The 14,104-nt window shown below is 39.5% G+C and overlaps 1 protein-coding gene across 1 annotated transcript; it reads left to right on the top strand.

Moving 5' to 3' along the window:
- Positions 1-380: 380 nt before the first annotated feature.
- On the top strand, positions 381-4,713 carry LOC147622236 (MA3 DOMAIN-CONTAINING TRANSLATION REGULATORY FACTOR 1-like). Its single transcript, XM_086823348.1, has 3 exons — positions 381-1,126; positions 1,765-1,859; positions 2,517-4,713. The coding sequence occupies exons 1-3, from the start codon at positions 916-918 to the stop codon at positions 4,344-4,346; spliced, it is 2,136 nt and encodes a 711-aa protein (XP_086679474.1). The 5' UTR covers positions 381-915; the 3' UTR covers positions 4,347-4,713.
- Positions 4,714-14,104: the final 9,391 nt, after the last annotated feature.

The following is a 14,104-nucleotide window of genomic DNA, read 5'->3' as shown; positions in this document are numbered from 1 at the left end:
GCTTTCTCTTCTTCTAGATCTGGTTAAAATAAAGGTGAAATCTTGCAACGCAAATTGGTCTCAAATTAATTTATCGAGAGCTAAAAACTATTTAACTAGGCATTGAACTAAACCTAAGGAGAGCTAATCCCTACTATTATCCACATCATTATGCTGGGAACTGTCATGTGGTCGAGCGAGGGCTCACAACTCCTCGTGCTCCCTCACTCGAGTGTGTAAAGGAGCAACAACACTCAGCAGCACCGGTCACTAACTAGGATACTTTATCATTAACGTAAAGCTAAAATTTATCAGTGCTTTCTCTCTTTGAAAAGTGCTTCAAAAATGAACAAGTACCAACGAGTGCTAACTCATCTGGTAGAGCCTTGGTCTCTACTCTCAAGGTCTTGGGTTCAAGTCTTGGGGGCCTCCTTTGGTACCTACCCTTGACGGGTTGATTATAAGCATGTACGATGGGTTCCTCATCCCTCATGTGTTTGTTTCTAAAATTTCCTGTACCTTCGAAAAAAAGGAACGAGTAGATTCCAGCCACGTGGCTCAATCTGCTTCCAAGCTTGTTTTACCCTTCTACCGGATCACAATTTTTCAATGGGAGAAATATGTCTGCTTTCGAGACTCGGACAGAAAAGCAAAAAGCTGTCAACAGGAAACCGCCGCGCCGCATCGCCTTGCTCTCCAAGCTTTCGTAACTCCTCCGTTTAGGGTTTCGTTCCTTGGTGTTAGGGTTCAGGCTTTCTCGCTCTTCTCTGGAGAGAGGAGCTACTGGAAGATTTTGGGTCTCTTGAAAGCCTAGAAGAGTTTTATGCATGGGGCAGAATTTCTTGGTTTAGGGTTTTCCTCTCCTGTTTAGGGCTTCTGTCTGTTCAGGTTTTCTTTCTCTCCTGTCTGGGGATTAGGGTATCGGTGTGACCAGATATGGCTTCCCCGGAAGGCTTTCTTACAGAAGAGCAACGTGAGCTGCTGAGATCTATGTCCTTCGGCAACAACTCTGGAACAGAGCTGATTTCTCCCAGATCTGCCAAATCCGATCTGCAGAGCAAGCAGGGGAAGAATGCGTCTGCTGCCAACGGGGCTCTCAAGCATGACAAGCGCTCGCATTCTGGGAAGCTTTGCCGCCCAAAGAAAGGTGTGCATGCCTCTAATCTCTTCTTTCTAAAATTGCAGCATGTGAAACAATGTAAACAGCTTTACGTCTCAGCGTGTGAACAATGAGCTTCGTTATGCCTGTTAGCATGTGAGCTATGAGTCTCAGCACGTGAACTATGAATGCTTAAACATGTGAACTAGGCGGGTCTCAGCATGTGAAGTATGAAGGTCATGTGAACAATAAATGTCTTTCATGTCACAGCATGTGAACTGTAAAGGTTATGTGAACACAATGTCTTTCATGTCGCAGCATGCGAGCTGTGAAGGTTATGTGAACACAATGTAAAAAGTAATCTCCTTTATGTCTCAGCATGCGAAAAACAATGCCTTTCATTTCTCAGCATGTGAAGAATGAATCTCAGCAAGTGTATGTCATCTCCCAGCCTGTTATCTTTCATCTGAAATCATTGCTGCATCTCATCTTTCAGCATGTGAAGAATTTGTGTATGCCTTTCTTCATAGCATACATATGGCTCTGTCTGGTTTCTTGATTTTGCATCCCGTATGCATTGTTTTAGTATTCTGCTCTTGCTGTATACATCACAAAATGTGATACATTCATTAGCTGAAAATGCCAGCTAATTTTTCTTCAATCCAATCATTCTGTCACCATTGCAGGTGGTGCAGGGGGCAGAGGCACATGGGGCTTATTGTTGGAAACCAATGGGGAAGCCTGTGTTGATCGCAATGACCCTAATTATAACAGTGAAGAGGTAAGGCTAGTGTTGATTGATGCACTAAAATCTCACATATCTAACTTTGATCCTGGCATCCCCAATAGGTATCTCATCCCCATCTTTCGTTCATGGGTTTAGTTGCTAGCATGCATAGAGATAAAAGTTGCAGACTTGGAGTCGCGGTATGTTGGGTTGCAGTGCTCCATCTGATACTGCGGTCCTCCAGACCGTTGAGGAATCATGACCGCAGACTGTGCTCTGTGGGCGGGTTCTGCATCTTTCTCACGATTTCTTTGATTTTGTTGCTGTACTTTCGCATGGTGTCTCCTTTTTGCTTCATTTTTACCAATTTGCATAGGAGCTCCTTGTGTCTTCTGGCATCTCTATGTCTTTCTACTATTGATTGTCGCAATTTTTGGTCTGTCTAAAGGTCTTCAGGTGGGTACCCATAGTACTATTTTTTGGCTTTGCCTTTTAGGGAGTATGGAAATACTCCAAATGCGTGTGCAATCCCGTTCAGTTTGGCCCAATTCTTGAATGGCCGGATGTGTATCATGGGGTCTTTCTTATATACTGGGCACTACACTTAGATTTTGATATTATGCTGTCTCCGGTTGATATTCGACTGGGGAGACATCTCGTTGCTGCTTTCATATCATCATTCAAGCTAACAATGGCTGTGATTATCTGCAGGAGCCCTACAAGCTAGTCACTACACCAGCTGCACAATCAATCCAAGAGTATAAAAATAAAGTAGGGCAGATTGTAGAGGAAGTTTTCTCCACTGACAACATTGCAGAAACTGCTGCAAATCTTCGTGACCTTGGTTCCCCCATGTATCATCATTACTTCGTGAAGAAACTTATCTCCATGTCCCTGGATAGGCATGACCGTGAGAAGGAAATGGCTGCTGTGCTGCTTTCTGCTCTCTATGCAGATGTCATTCAACCAGAACAAGTAATGAAAGGGTTTGCAAGGCTTGTTGAGTCAGCTGATGATTTGGTGATAGACATACCTGATGCAGTGGATATACTGGCGCTTTTTGTAGCTCGAGCTATTGTTGATGATATCCTTCCACCAGCTTTTCTTCAAAAGATAGTGCAGAGCCTACCTGAAGGGGCGAAAGGTCATGATGTAATTCACAAAGCTGAGAAAAGCTATTTGTTGCCGCCTTTGCATTCTGAAATTGTAGAACGCAGGTGGGGTGGTAGTACTCACACAACAGTAGAAGTAGTGAAAAGTAAGATAATTGCTCTCCTCAATGAGTACATTGAGAGTGGAGATAGGGCAGAAGCTTGTAGGTGTATAAGAGAGTTGAATGTCCCCTTTTTTCATCATGAGGTAGTCAAGAGGGCACTGATATTGGCCATGGAGAAGAGGAATTCCGAGGGTCTAATCTTCTCTCTGCTCAAAGAAGCTGCCGAGGAGGGCTTGATAACATCCAGCCAAATGTCGAAAGGTTTTGCTCGGCTTGCAGATGCCATCGAAGATTTATCTTTAGATATACTCCATGCAAAAGATTTGCTCTCATACTTGGTGTCAGAAGCTATAAAAGTTGGGTTTCTAAGTGCAGCTTCCAGAACCACACTGGCGAGTACTGAACCCAGTGACAATAAAGAAGCTGTCATTGCTGAATCAGACCAAATTACTCAGTTCAAGCAGAAGGCTACGTACACCATTAAAGAGTATTTTCTTTCTGATGATGTTGGAGAAGTAATCAGAAGCTTGGAAGATCTGTCATCCCCTAATTTGAATGCGATCTTTGTGAAGAAAGTGATAACCATGGCAATGGACAGAAAAAACCGTGAGAAGGAGATGGCTTCTGTTTTGCTTTCTTCTCTCTATGCTGAGATTATTGCAGCTGAGGATGTTGCCAAAGCTTTTCTTCTACTGCTAGAATCTGCTGATGATACAGCTCTGGATATTCCTGATGCAGCAAATGAGCTTGCTTTGTTCTTGGCTAGGGCTGTCGTCGATGACATCTTGGCTCCACTAGATCTTGAAGAAATAAAGGAACAGCTGAAGCCAGATTCACTTGGCATTGAAATTGTTCACACTGCAAGAGCGCTACTTGCGGCGCGGCATGCAGGTGAACGTATTCTGCGGTGCTGGGGTGGTGGCTCTGGTTGGGCAGTAGAGGATGCCAAGGACAAAATTGTCAAGCTGTTGGAAGAGTATGAAGCTGGTGGGGATGTGTTGGAGGCTTGCCATTGTATTCGTGATCTCGACATGCCTTTTTTCCATCATGAAGTTGTTAAGAAAGCCCTTATTATGGCAATGGAGAAGCAGAATGATAAGTTACTGAATTTGTTACACGAGTGCTCAAATGAAGGCCTGATCACCTTGAATCAGATGTCTAAGGGTTTCACTAGATTGGTAGACAGTTTGGATGATCTTGCTTTGGACATACCTGATGCAAGAGAGAAGTTCTCTCTTTACATGGACAAGGCCAAAAGTCAGGGTTGGCTAATTTCAACCTTCGCTGTTGGCTTGAAATCTCAGTTGCTGGATACTGATGTGTGAATGGTAGCTCCTAAACGAAGAGGCTGGGCATCAATGATGTACAGGCAAAGACTAGTGTGTCATCCCAATCCCATAATTTCTGTCTTCTGTGCAATACATAGATCTTTCTCGCATTTGCACAACGAGAACTTTCTTTCAATACTAGTGTGGGTTAGCTCTGATACACTCATGCTAGGAGGTAGGACCCTTGCACAGTGGAAGTGATTTTTTGGTGTTTGGTTTTGCAACAGGCGGCACAAAGTAGACTACCCAATGTAAAGTTCCTTTACTTGGGCTTAAGAATCCTCTCCTCGCCTATGTATGGCTGATATGATCTTTGTTTTCCTCACCACGCTCTTGAAATTATACATCACTTTGTCGAGGATTAGCATGGTTTTAGGAATGGATCTCTTACGGACTATGAACATATTGAACTGCAAGGATACTATTGACTAAGCTCATGGTAACCTATTTAAAAATAATCTCCTTTCATTTGCTAGAAGAATGTGAAGATAGATGGGCTCTACTTAGGCTGATTGTCGTGTCACATTTTGGGTGAAATATACTGCTTGTTGAGAATGATGTACTATTGACTTGAACTTGAACATTACTGGAGAACAGTATTTGTCGATATTAAGCGTATAGGCATATTCTTGGGGCTCGTACATGATTTGGTAGATTCCATGATTGGGATGCGAATGAAGATAGAGTGCATAGTGTGAAAACTTCTTGTGCCCGCGTAAGATTGGAGAAAAATACTTATAGACTTTGTAGGCCTTGGTGCATATGGGTAGTGAGAGAGATTTTATTAACATTAATAAGGGATCTCCAGTTATTTAGGGAGTGTGTTGCAGATCTCCTCGTCCGATGATGGTACTATCCTCCTCTAAGTGTCCTTGCTTGTGAATGGGAGTGTGTCCCAGAGCTCCTTGGTACTATCCTCCTCCATAAACAAGTGTAGAGTTGCTATGGTGTCCTTTCTTGTGGATGTTGGATATATGGAGTCTAGTAAGTGTCCAGTGGTGTGTGAACACGCTCTTATTAAGAGAACATAATTTAGGGCCTTGGTGCCTATATAAAGCATTGTACATGGTAGAAGTATTATCATAATATGATCATTGTTGTGTCTCTCTATTTTGAGAGTGTTATAACACATCCCCCTTGCTCTATTTTGAGAGTGTTATAACACATCCCTCTTGCTCTCTTCCACCATCCATTTCTATGCAACAAGTCACCATGGCCTTGGTGCCTATATAAAGCATTGTACATGGTGAAAGTATTATGATAATATGATCATTAAGGAAGATTGTGATTGGGCTTTCTAGTCCTTTTCTCGTAGGAGTCAAGGGATGTTTCCCAAACTTTGATTATTTTGGATGTCTTTTTTGTAAGCCTTGTTTCTATAGAAGGCTCGGCTCCTTTTTATCTTTACTTCCCCCACTTAGAGCTAGGGTGGTTGTTTATGGATAGATTGATGTAGGCATTATGTATGGTCAAGCTCTTATATCAAGTCTAACATGAGAGTTTTAAGTGTTGGCATCATTGTGTTCTCTTATATTACATGATTGCAGTTTAGAGTCCAAATCATCTTACTAAAGATCTCTCTTAGATCACATTTTTCACTTTGAAGGGAGGTTTGTTGGATATTTTGAAGTCTACTAAGTGTCTAGTGGTGTGTAAACTCTCTCTCATTAAGAGACCATTAGTGCCTATATAAAGCATTATATATAGTGGAAGTATTATCATAATATAATCATTGTTGTGTTGAGGAACAACTCTATTTTTGTGTGTGCGTGTGTGTGTGTGTTATTTCATCTCTCTCTCTGTCTCTCTCTCTCTCTCTTCCATCATCCATCTCTATGCACGGCTTAATCTCTTCATCTTTCCATCCACTTAGAATTTAGACATATCATTTGATGGTGTTATAGGTGCTGAAAATTCATCAAATTCACATGCATCACGAAGGGGAAAAGAGAAGATGGATAAGCTTTTCATAATGCCTAATGTTTCAGCATGTCGTTCATTTGTTAATGGGTGAGAAGTCCTTGCACTATGGAAAGAACATAGGGAACAACTCAACCACACTTGGGAGCACAATTAGCTCAATCGAGACACCAGTTTACCGTGGCATAGCACACAAATGGATAGTTGGGGTGTGCTTGGGATTCTTATAGGAGACAATGTTGCTGTGTAACCGCACCCAAAAGCTTCACTCCGCCGCCACTACTACCGCCTTTGCACTCCAGCTTGATCCTCCTCACCACTCAATCTTACACACTCACTCTCTCATACCACACATGCAAGCAAGCATACATAGGAGCTAAAACAAGTAAAAGGCAAGCAAGTAATAGTATAGGAGAGTAGAGAAGAAGAGCACTCTATTGGTTTATGCATAAAATAATGAGTGATGAGAGTTACATTTTAGGTTTTGTAGGCGACCTCTAGGATTTATACTCTTGGGCGGTTAAAGTTAAAAGTCTAGTCCTCGGGTTTATTTGGCCACTCTAACTAGTGTAAACACCTATTCTAAAGCTAGCACTCTCAACCTAGGATCCCGTGGTGTACCTTTAATAGACAAGTGGCAATCACACACGTAAAATAATACACTATAAGTATATTCCAATGATATTTGGTGTTTTCAGTGACTAGCCAAAATTGATGAAGATGGTAAGGTGGTCGGCATTGATGACATAGAAGTCTCAAGCAAGGGTTAACATACCTCTCTTCCTGATGTAGATTCCGTCCTTAGAATATGTCAATAAAGATTTGTCGAGGTTATATGTTGGATGCATGTTATGTCGGAGGTCGTGTAAGATCTGCAAGGCAACATGGTATATAACTAGTAAGGTGTTCCTACGAAAAATAGTTGAAATTTAAACAATGTAAGTACCTAATTAAGCACTAAGAAAATTTTGTTGTGATTGGTCAAAAGTTTTTAGTTAAGACAAGGGTAATATTAAGGTTGGTCCAAATTCGTTTTAAACCTTCGTTTTAAACTTAGATAGAGCAAAGAACATGTCTTGGGTTATGATCCTAGTTTCTACACATTATCAGTTTTATGAAACCATCTCTAGCTATTATCTTGTCTCATAAATGAAACTGCTAAGTGATTTATTACAAGCTTGCACCTTCGATTCTTTATTTTTTTAATAAGAAATTATCACTTTTAATTCTAAGATAAAAATATAAGAGTAGGGTACCATCTTGCAGAGATCCAAGTAATAGCCAAGAGACCCTATACAAGAGTATTTAAGAACCTCTAAGTACCTCAACAACGATGGGTTTTTAGCCCTTTATTGGTACATTTTTAGCCACAAGGTCTCATCCCATGAAGATCAAGGCTACAATCCCAAGGCTCTATCACTAAGAGCTAAAAGTCCTACCAAGAGCCACATGGCCATGGTTATCTTCTTGGACCTTTGTTTGTTTGTTTGTTTGTTTTTTTAAAATAAATTTTAAACTACTTCCACTTTTATAATTCACCTAAAAGGCTCTATTCTAAAGAGGGCATACTAAAAGGAAGGTGGAGTACTTGGTATACTCCTTTGGCATACTTTAAGGTCGATCTAAGTAAAAAATGAACTAGGACCAAATCCTTAATGGTTATCCAAGTAATAACTAGAAGAAAGATAGACTAGTCTCACAGAACAACACACACAAGCACTCAAACAAACATTGAATGGAAAATTTATTAAATATTAGCAACATTTGAGGATAGGTTTAGAATACACCTGGTTAGTTCTATGGTTGGGAAGTCGGTCTTGTCGACGAATTGTACTTGTAATGTCAAGAACTTTCATGGTTGCTTATTGTGAACCTAAAAAAAAATTCTTCAAAATCATCGCAACAGGCCATTTATTAGATAGCCATAACTCATATACTGGGTCGAACTCACTGTCACTAAGCTCGTCATCCTCACTGTTTGATTCTAATAGAAATGCCTCCTCTAGTGTGTATAAGGCAGCTGTCTTAGTTCTTTCTCATTGTGACATGACATGGGTACTAAAGGCAAGTGAGCTAAGTAGCTACCACTAGCTACGTTGTGAAGGAAATGATCCACCATGCTCTAGAAGGGACAAGGAGTCGGCAATATTATTTCATAGAATGATAGTGTAAGTGCATAAGCGCTTGCCCTCCTCCCTTGCTCTACAAGCTCTTCCTGTGTATTCCTTACTTGATAGGGTCCTCCCACTGTATATAGTACACTCACATCATCATGTCATTATGATGTCTCTCCTACCATAGACTACAAGAGTCATGCTCCATAGCACCTAAAATAAGTTATACAGTGCAACATAAGTAGGATGCTATACGGACAACATGCGACACACAACTAAGACATGGTGCAAGGGGATGAAGCTGTTGGTAGAACAGGTTCATAGAGGTAGCTCCACAACATTGCTCCCCTAATGGTGCATAAAAATATCGTGAGTGGGTTTGGAAAGGAGGAATACTTAGTTGCCATTTGGATTGATAGTATCAATCCAAATAATTCGGGTCCAGGATAAGGTGACTTATATTAGTCCATGAAAAGTCCATTTTCAAGGTCTACACAGTAACCATAGAGTTGTACTTTCATTCTCTTATTTTGGTAAGTTCTCTTTCTCATCATCTTTTTTAATTTTTATTGTTAATCAAAATTTTAGTATGAGTATAGGTGCTATATTGCTTTACAGGTTGGTGCAAGCTATATTGGCATGGGTTAGCTTTTTCTAATAGGATCCCTCTCCTGATATGGACATGAAATTTGTCGAGGAGCGAGACGTGGGGGTAAAAGTGATGACAGTAGCATAAGTCTCCTCTTTCTGCTTCCTATCATACCTTGATTTCATAGAAGGTATTATAGGTTTTTGTAACCATCCCTTCTATCTTTGCTCTATAAGTGCTTGTTGGCTAGGAGTGCTCTTTGTTACTTGTTGCAACATATCAATCTCTAGCTTTAAGCGTGGTAAAGGACTTTCATAAGACTGGATGGAGCTTATGGGTTCTCCCTTATGGATGAGTAATGGAGTTGACACTTTGCTGCAAGGCAATTTGTACTTGCGTAGTGGGTTGATTTAGGGAAACCAATGTGATTGGGGCTTGGATAGCCAATAATGATTTTGTAACCTTTTGTGATGTAGAAGATTCACCATCAATCATCCTGCCTCATGTGATAGGGTTTCTCTTTGGTTTTGGTGGGGGCGAAGGTTCACTTACAATAGTCTTACCTTTGTTTGAATTTGAGCTATTGAGGTTTTTGTCCATCACTGAGGAGACTTGGAAATTTGTAAGCGGTAGCAGTAAGGCCAGTGGTATACATTTATGTTTTGGTATCCAATTACAATGGTTACCCTTGTAGTAGCCTTGAGCTTTCAATAAGAATTTAGGTATCCATTTTGGGGTAACCTGTAATTTGGACTTCCTGTGTCCATTATTATGTTGAGGCCTTCTTTGCGTTGTTGGTTAAGGTGGTATAGAAGGGAAGAATCTTGGGAACCCATTTCAAGGTAGCCACTTTTTAGCCCATTGTATTTGTTCGTTCTTCTGACATGGAGGTGTTTGCTATGTGGAGGTAAAAGAATCAAGAGTTCCTTGAACAATGGACGATGAAGTGGAGGGGATTTCCTTAGATTTTGTGGAGAAATCTTGGGAATCCATTTCAAGGTAGCCACTTTTTAGCCACTTGTATCTGTTAGTCCTTTTGACATGGAGGTGTTTACCATGTGGAGGTAAAAGAATCAAGAGTTCCTTGAACAATGGACGATGAAGTGGAGGGGACTACCTTAGATTTTGTGGATGTTGAAGCTTCTTTCTCGTTGACTCTCGACAAGAGTGAGAGTTGACATGGGGCTATGAGTAGAATGTCCAACCATGGCTTCATCCACAAAGACACGCCTTGTTGACTAGTCAATCCTACATTTAGCAGCCTTCATCCATGTGAACCCAAGTATTATTGGTTTAGGAAATGTTCTCGTAGACATAACTAGGAAGTCTCCCACCAGGTGCTTCTTGCTATCATCGATATGTTTCTATTTATAGTAGCCCAAGAACCTTGGTATTACTACCATGGATACTTTTCACCTTTAAAGAGGTGTCTATGAGTTGAGGTTTTCCCAACTGGTTCCATGCATTGAAGGAAATTAAATTGAGACTAGCCCTCGTATATTAAGCAATTCATTGTAGAGCACTTTACCATAAGGGATAGGCAATTGAATGGATGTTCGTAGAGGTACTATGTGTTTCTCTGTCTCCTTCAACCATTAGGGAAAATTAGAGCTCCAAATGGGCCCTTTTGGAGCCCATTAAAAAAAAGGCCAGCAAATGAGAGCGCTTGGATTCTAGATCCATGTAACATGGATCTTTTTTTCCAGAGTGGTCCTCCCTACAATTTCAAGCTCAAAAAAGAGCAATAAAATATATTGGCATAAAACTCAAAAAATAAAAGAATGTCAAGCATGAATACCACCTACCAAAATGTATGTCAAAAGGAATATCAGGAAATGAGGCTAGACTAATTGAAAACTAGTCTTTGAAAACTTTCTCCACAATTTGAACTTAGTTCTCTTCATTTCTCGCCTCTCTTATAACGTCACTTATTTTCGCCATATCTACTTCATCTCTTCTTCTTCTTCTTCTTCTTCTCTTAGCCTCTTTTTTCTTCCATCTTTATAGTCCAGTAAACTTTATTAAGCTATGTTTCCATCTTAATAGTATTTGGTAAACTTCGTTGAGCTATGTTTGCTAATCATGATATCTTTGTAATTTTTTTTGTTTGTTAACCTTCCGCCATGATGTCATTTGTGAAAAATTACAGGGTTATTTGTCAACTCAACTACAAGGAAAACAGAGTGCAAGCTTTACAATATTTATTTAAAGTTTTATTTTTGTTATTTAGATTGTTAAGTCCATTGAAATGGTAATAATTTTTTATTTTCCCTTTGTATATGAGCTCTAGGAAAAAACACATCTGCAGCATTGAAAGTGTGGAGCTTTTCAACATGAAGGATGCTGATGGTAGCTGGATCCCTTAGTGGTTCAAGAAGTCAGACTGGATCATGAACGATGAGACCCAGCACTCGGAGCATTCAAGGTAAAAGGAAAAGACATTAGTGATTGTTGGCATCTTCTTCGTTGAATGTCATTTTTTGTAGAAGTGGAGCAACCTTATCAATAGCAATTCATACATTAGCCTTTGCAATTCTAGTTTGGCCATTATTCCTACGATCTGGGACAACCATGTGTGTAACTTCCTCCATGCCTCATACTTCCATGGTTGAAGAACTAATAAATGGCCTTCATGGTTCTTTGGTGGTGACAAAAATTTTATAGCCTTGGCTCCACCAATACTTGGTTTGCACGGCACATTTCCACTCACACTGATCTCTTCTCATCTTTCTTGATTTTCACTTTTCCTTTATGTAGACCCATGCATGAAAGAACCTCCTCCACTCTCTTACACACTGCTTGGGACTCTAACTTCAGTTCACTTGCATCTTATATGCAAAACATATATATTCATAAACCAAATTTTCTACAATTCGTGGCATGTAGTGTACAAGGATGAACTCGTGTCAAGGAACGTCAAGTATAGGGTCCCACTTTGGATCCACCCTAACCATTGTTCTGCCATCCCATACAAATTGATCATAAGTCGATGCACCATCCTTCCCAGTATGCATATTCCATGACTTTTTTGCATTCTTTCCCTTTTTCCTTGAGCGCATGCAATACAAAGCGAACTTTGCATTTGCAGCATTCGAGACACCAAACATGCACTTTAGTATCTTCAAATCACTTGCAAGATGCCATTTCACTGAGTAGTCTCCAAAACCTTCCATATATAGAATTTCACTTGCTTTTTGACGTTGAATCACACTAGGAACCTTTGTTAGATTGAAAAACATCTTTAGGATCTCATGATCCTCTTTTGGAACCTCAAATGTTGCGAGCCACCAAATTTCATTTTTAGATTGAACACTGAAGTACAGAGGATCACCTGGATTTATGGAAGGATCCAATGCCTTGTTCATCAATTTCAAACTTACTCTTTCTATCTTTTGATTCTTCAAAATTTCACTCTTATCAAGTTTTAGTACAAATTTCAGTGTGCCACCACATTCTTTAATAATAGACATATCATAGAACTTCACCATGCAGCTTGCAATTTGCACACATCCAAGACATAATTGTTATTTGGATTTAGATCTAAGGTCACTTCTTTAGAAAAATGCTTGAATACATGCGAGTGAACTATGTGTTTAGGCTCACCATTGAGTTCAAGGACATTGCTATTCAATTGTTGTCTTGCTTTTCTGACATTAAAAGGGCACGAGAGCAGATTTACCCTTTTGTTTTGCAACACGAATTGAAAACCTGCATCCATTTGTTTGTAGATCGTTGCATAGGATTCTCTACTTAGACCAACTTTGTCACAAATACCTTGAGCTTCAGTTGTAGTAAATGCATTCTTCACATCTTGCAGAGCATTTAACTGCTTGATTTGAGCTTCCTTAATCATCACCATCCTTTGTGACAATATCCAAATGCTTTACACCTGACTAGCAAGCCTTGTTGTGTAACCAAGAAAGCTAGCATTGCCCTCACAAAAATATTTGAACAAAGAAGTTAGGCCTGAAAATTTAGGTGGTTGCTGGGTGGAGGCATCAGGTGGGTAAATTGATCCTTCCATCCATACATCAAAATGCTGTCTGCCTAATTTCTTGGCTTGTTTTGCATTACATAAGGGTTGATCTTAGAAGCCTCTGTTTTCTTATAGAGAGGAGCATACTCATCATCTAGGTCCACATGTATAAATTGCTTCTTAGAATTGTTTCTGATGTTCTATAGACCATAAAACAATATTGAAATTGTAATTAAATCCTTTCTTTGCCAAAATATAAGTGTAGTAAAACATCATTAATTTCAGACACTTGCGTTTTAAATAACATAAAATTGATGTCCTCTAAACATATCCATATCTCCATTGAGCACTATAGCAACACTTCTTGATTCCCTTCTTGATGTAATAACACTTCTTAGGCAGTAAAAGAACCGGATATAGAAAATCAATGAAGGCAAATATGACTTTTTAGTTCCACTTGATGGCACCAGAAATTCAAATCTCTCTTCATTGTTGTCCATGCATAAATAGTATGTGAGGAAAGAGGAGATTCAAGTGAAAGCTTAGAGGCTTCCTTTGAGAGATTGAAGATTTGAATGGAGGGAAATTCAAATGGAGAAGAGTGGCTATTGAATGAGGAAAACTTGCCCAATTACAACCACCATAACTTCATGAAAATGCACTAGAATAGAACTTAAATGTGTTTATACACATTGGATTTTTTTTTTCAAAATACTAAGTTTGCTTCAAGATATTTCTAGTTCTTTAAAAAAATACCACTATTTTCAATTAATATCTTTCAATTCCATGTTGTACTTATGTCAAAAATATAGTTGCATAGTTACATATGTCAAAAATATTATTGTACTTGTTTTCTTACTTTATAGAGTACTAGCTTTTCACATTTATGAATTTTCACTCACAGTGGGTTGAAGATACGTAGAATTTAAGAACATTACAAAATAAATAAGCATTGAATCTCTTTAGAAAATATGAAAAAAGGTGAATTTAAATTTAAAAAGAAGAGAGAGAAATCTAATATAATAATATTATTTTTACACTTTTCCTAGATTCCAGGAAGAGAGAGAAAGCCTTTAAAGGGCCCATTTGGAGCCCCCTAATGTTCTCCCACACAAAGGCTTGTGGAGCCCAAATTTCCCCTAATGTTCTCCCACCA

The sequence above is a fragment of the Cibotium barometz genome, chromosome 29, assembly GCF_041138505.1.
Source record: "Cibotium barometz isolate CiBa-2024 chromosome 29, ASM4113850v1, whole genome shotgun sequence".
NCBI classification, from domain to species: Eukaryota; Viridiplantae; Streptophyta; class Polypodiopsida; order Cyatheales; family Cibotiaceae; genus Cibotium; species Cibotium barometz.
The sequence above is the reverse complement of the archived record's forward strand: the minus strand, read 5'-3'. Positions and strand labels throughout refer to the sequence as shown.

Excerpts from the sequence above, each read along its gene's own strand:
- LOC147622236 (XM_086823348.1), top strand. The coding sequence starts at position 916 with ATGGCTTCCCCGGAAGGCTTTCTTACAGAAGAGCAACGTGAGCTGCTG. Across the intron at positions 1,127-1,764 it reads GCTTTGCCGCCCAAAGAAAG|GTGGTGCAGGGGGCAGAGGC; the intron begins GTGTGCATGCCT and ends TCACCATTGCAG. Across the intron at positions 1,860-2,516 it reads CTAATTATAACAGTGAAGAG|GAGCCCTACAAGCTAGTCAC; the intron begins GTAAGGCTAGTG and ends GATTATCTGCAG.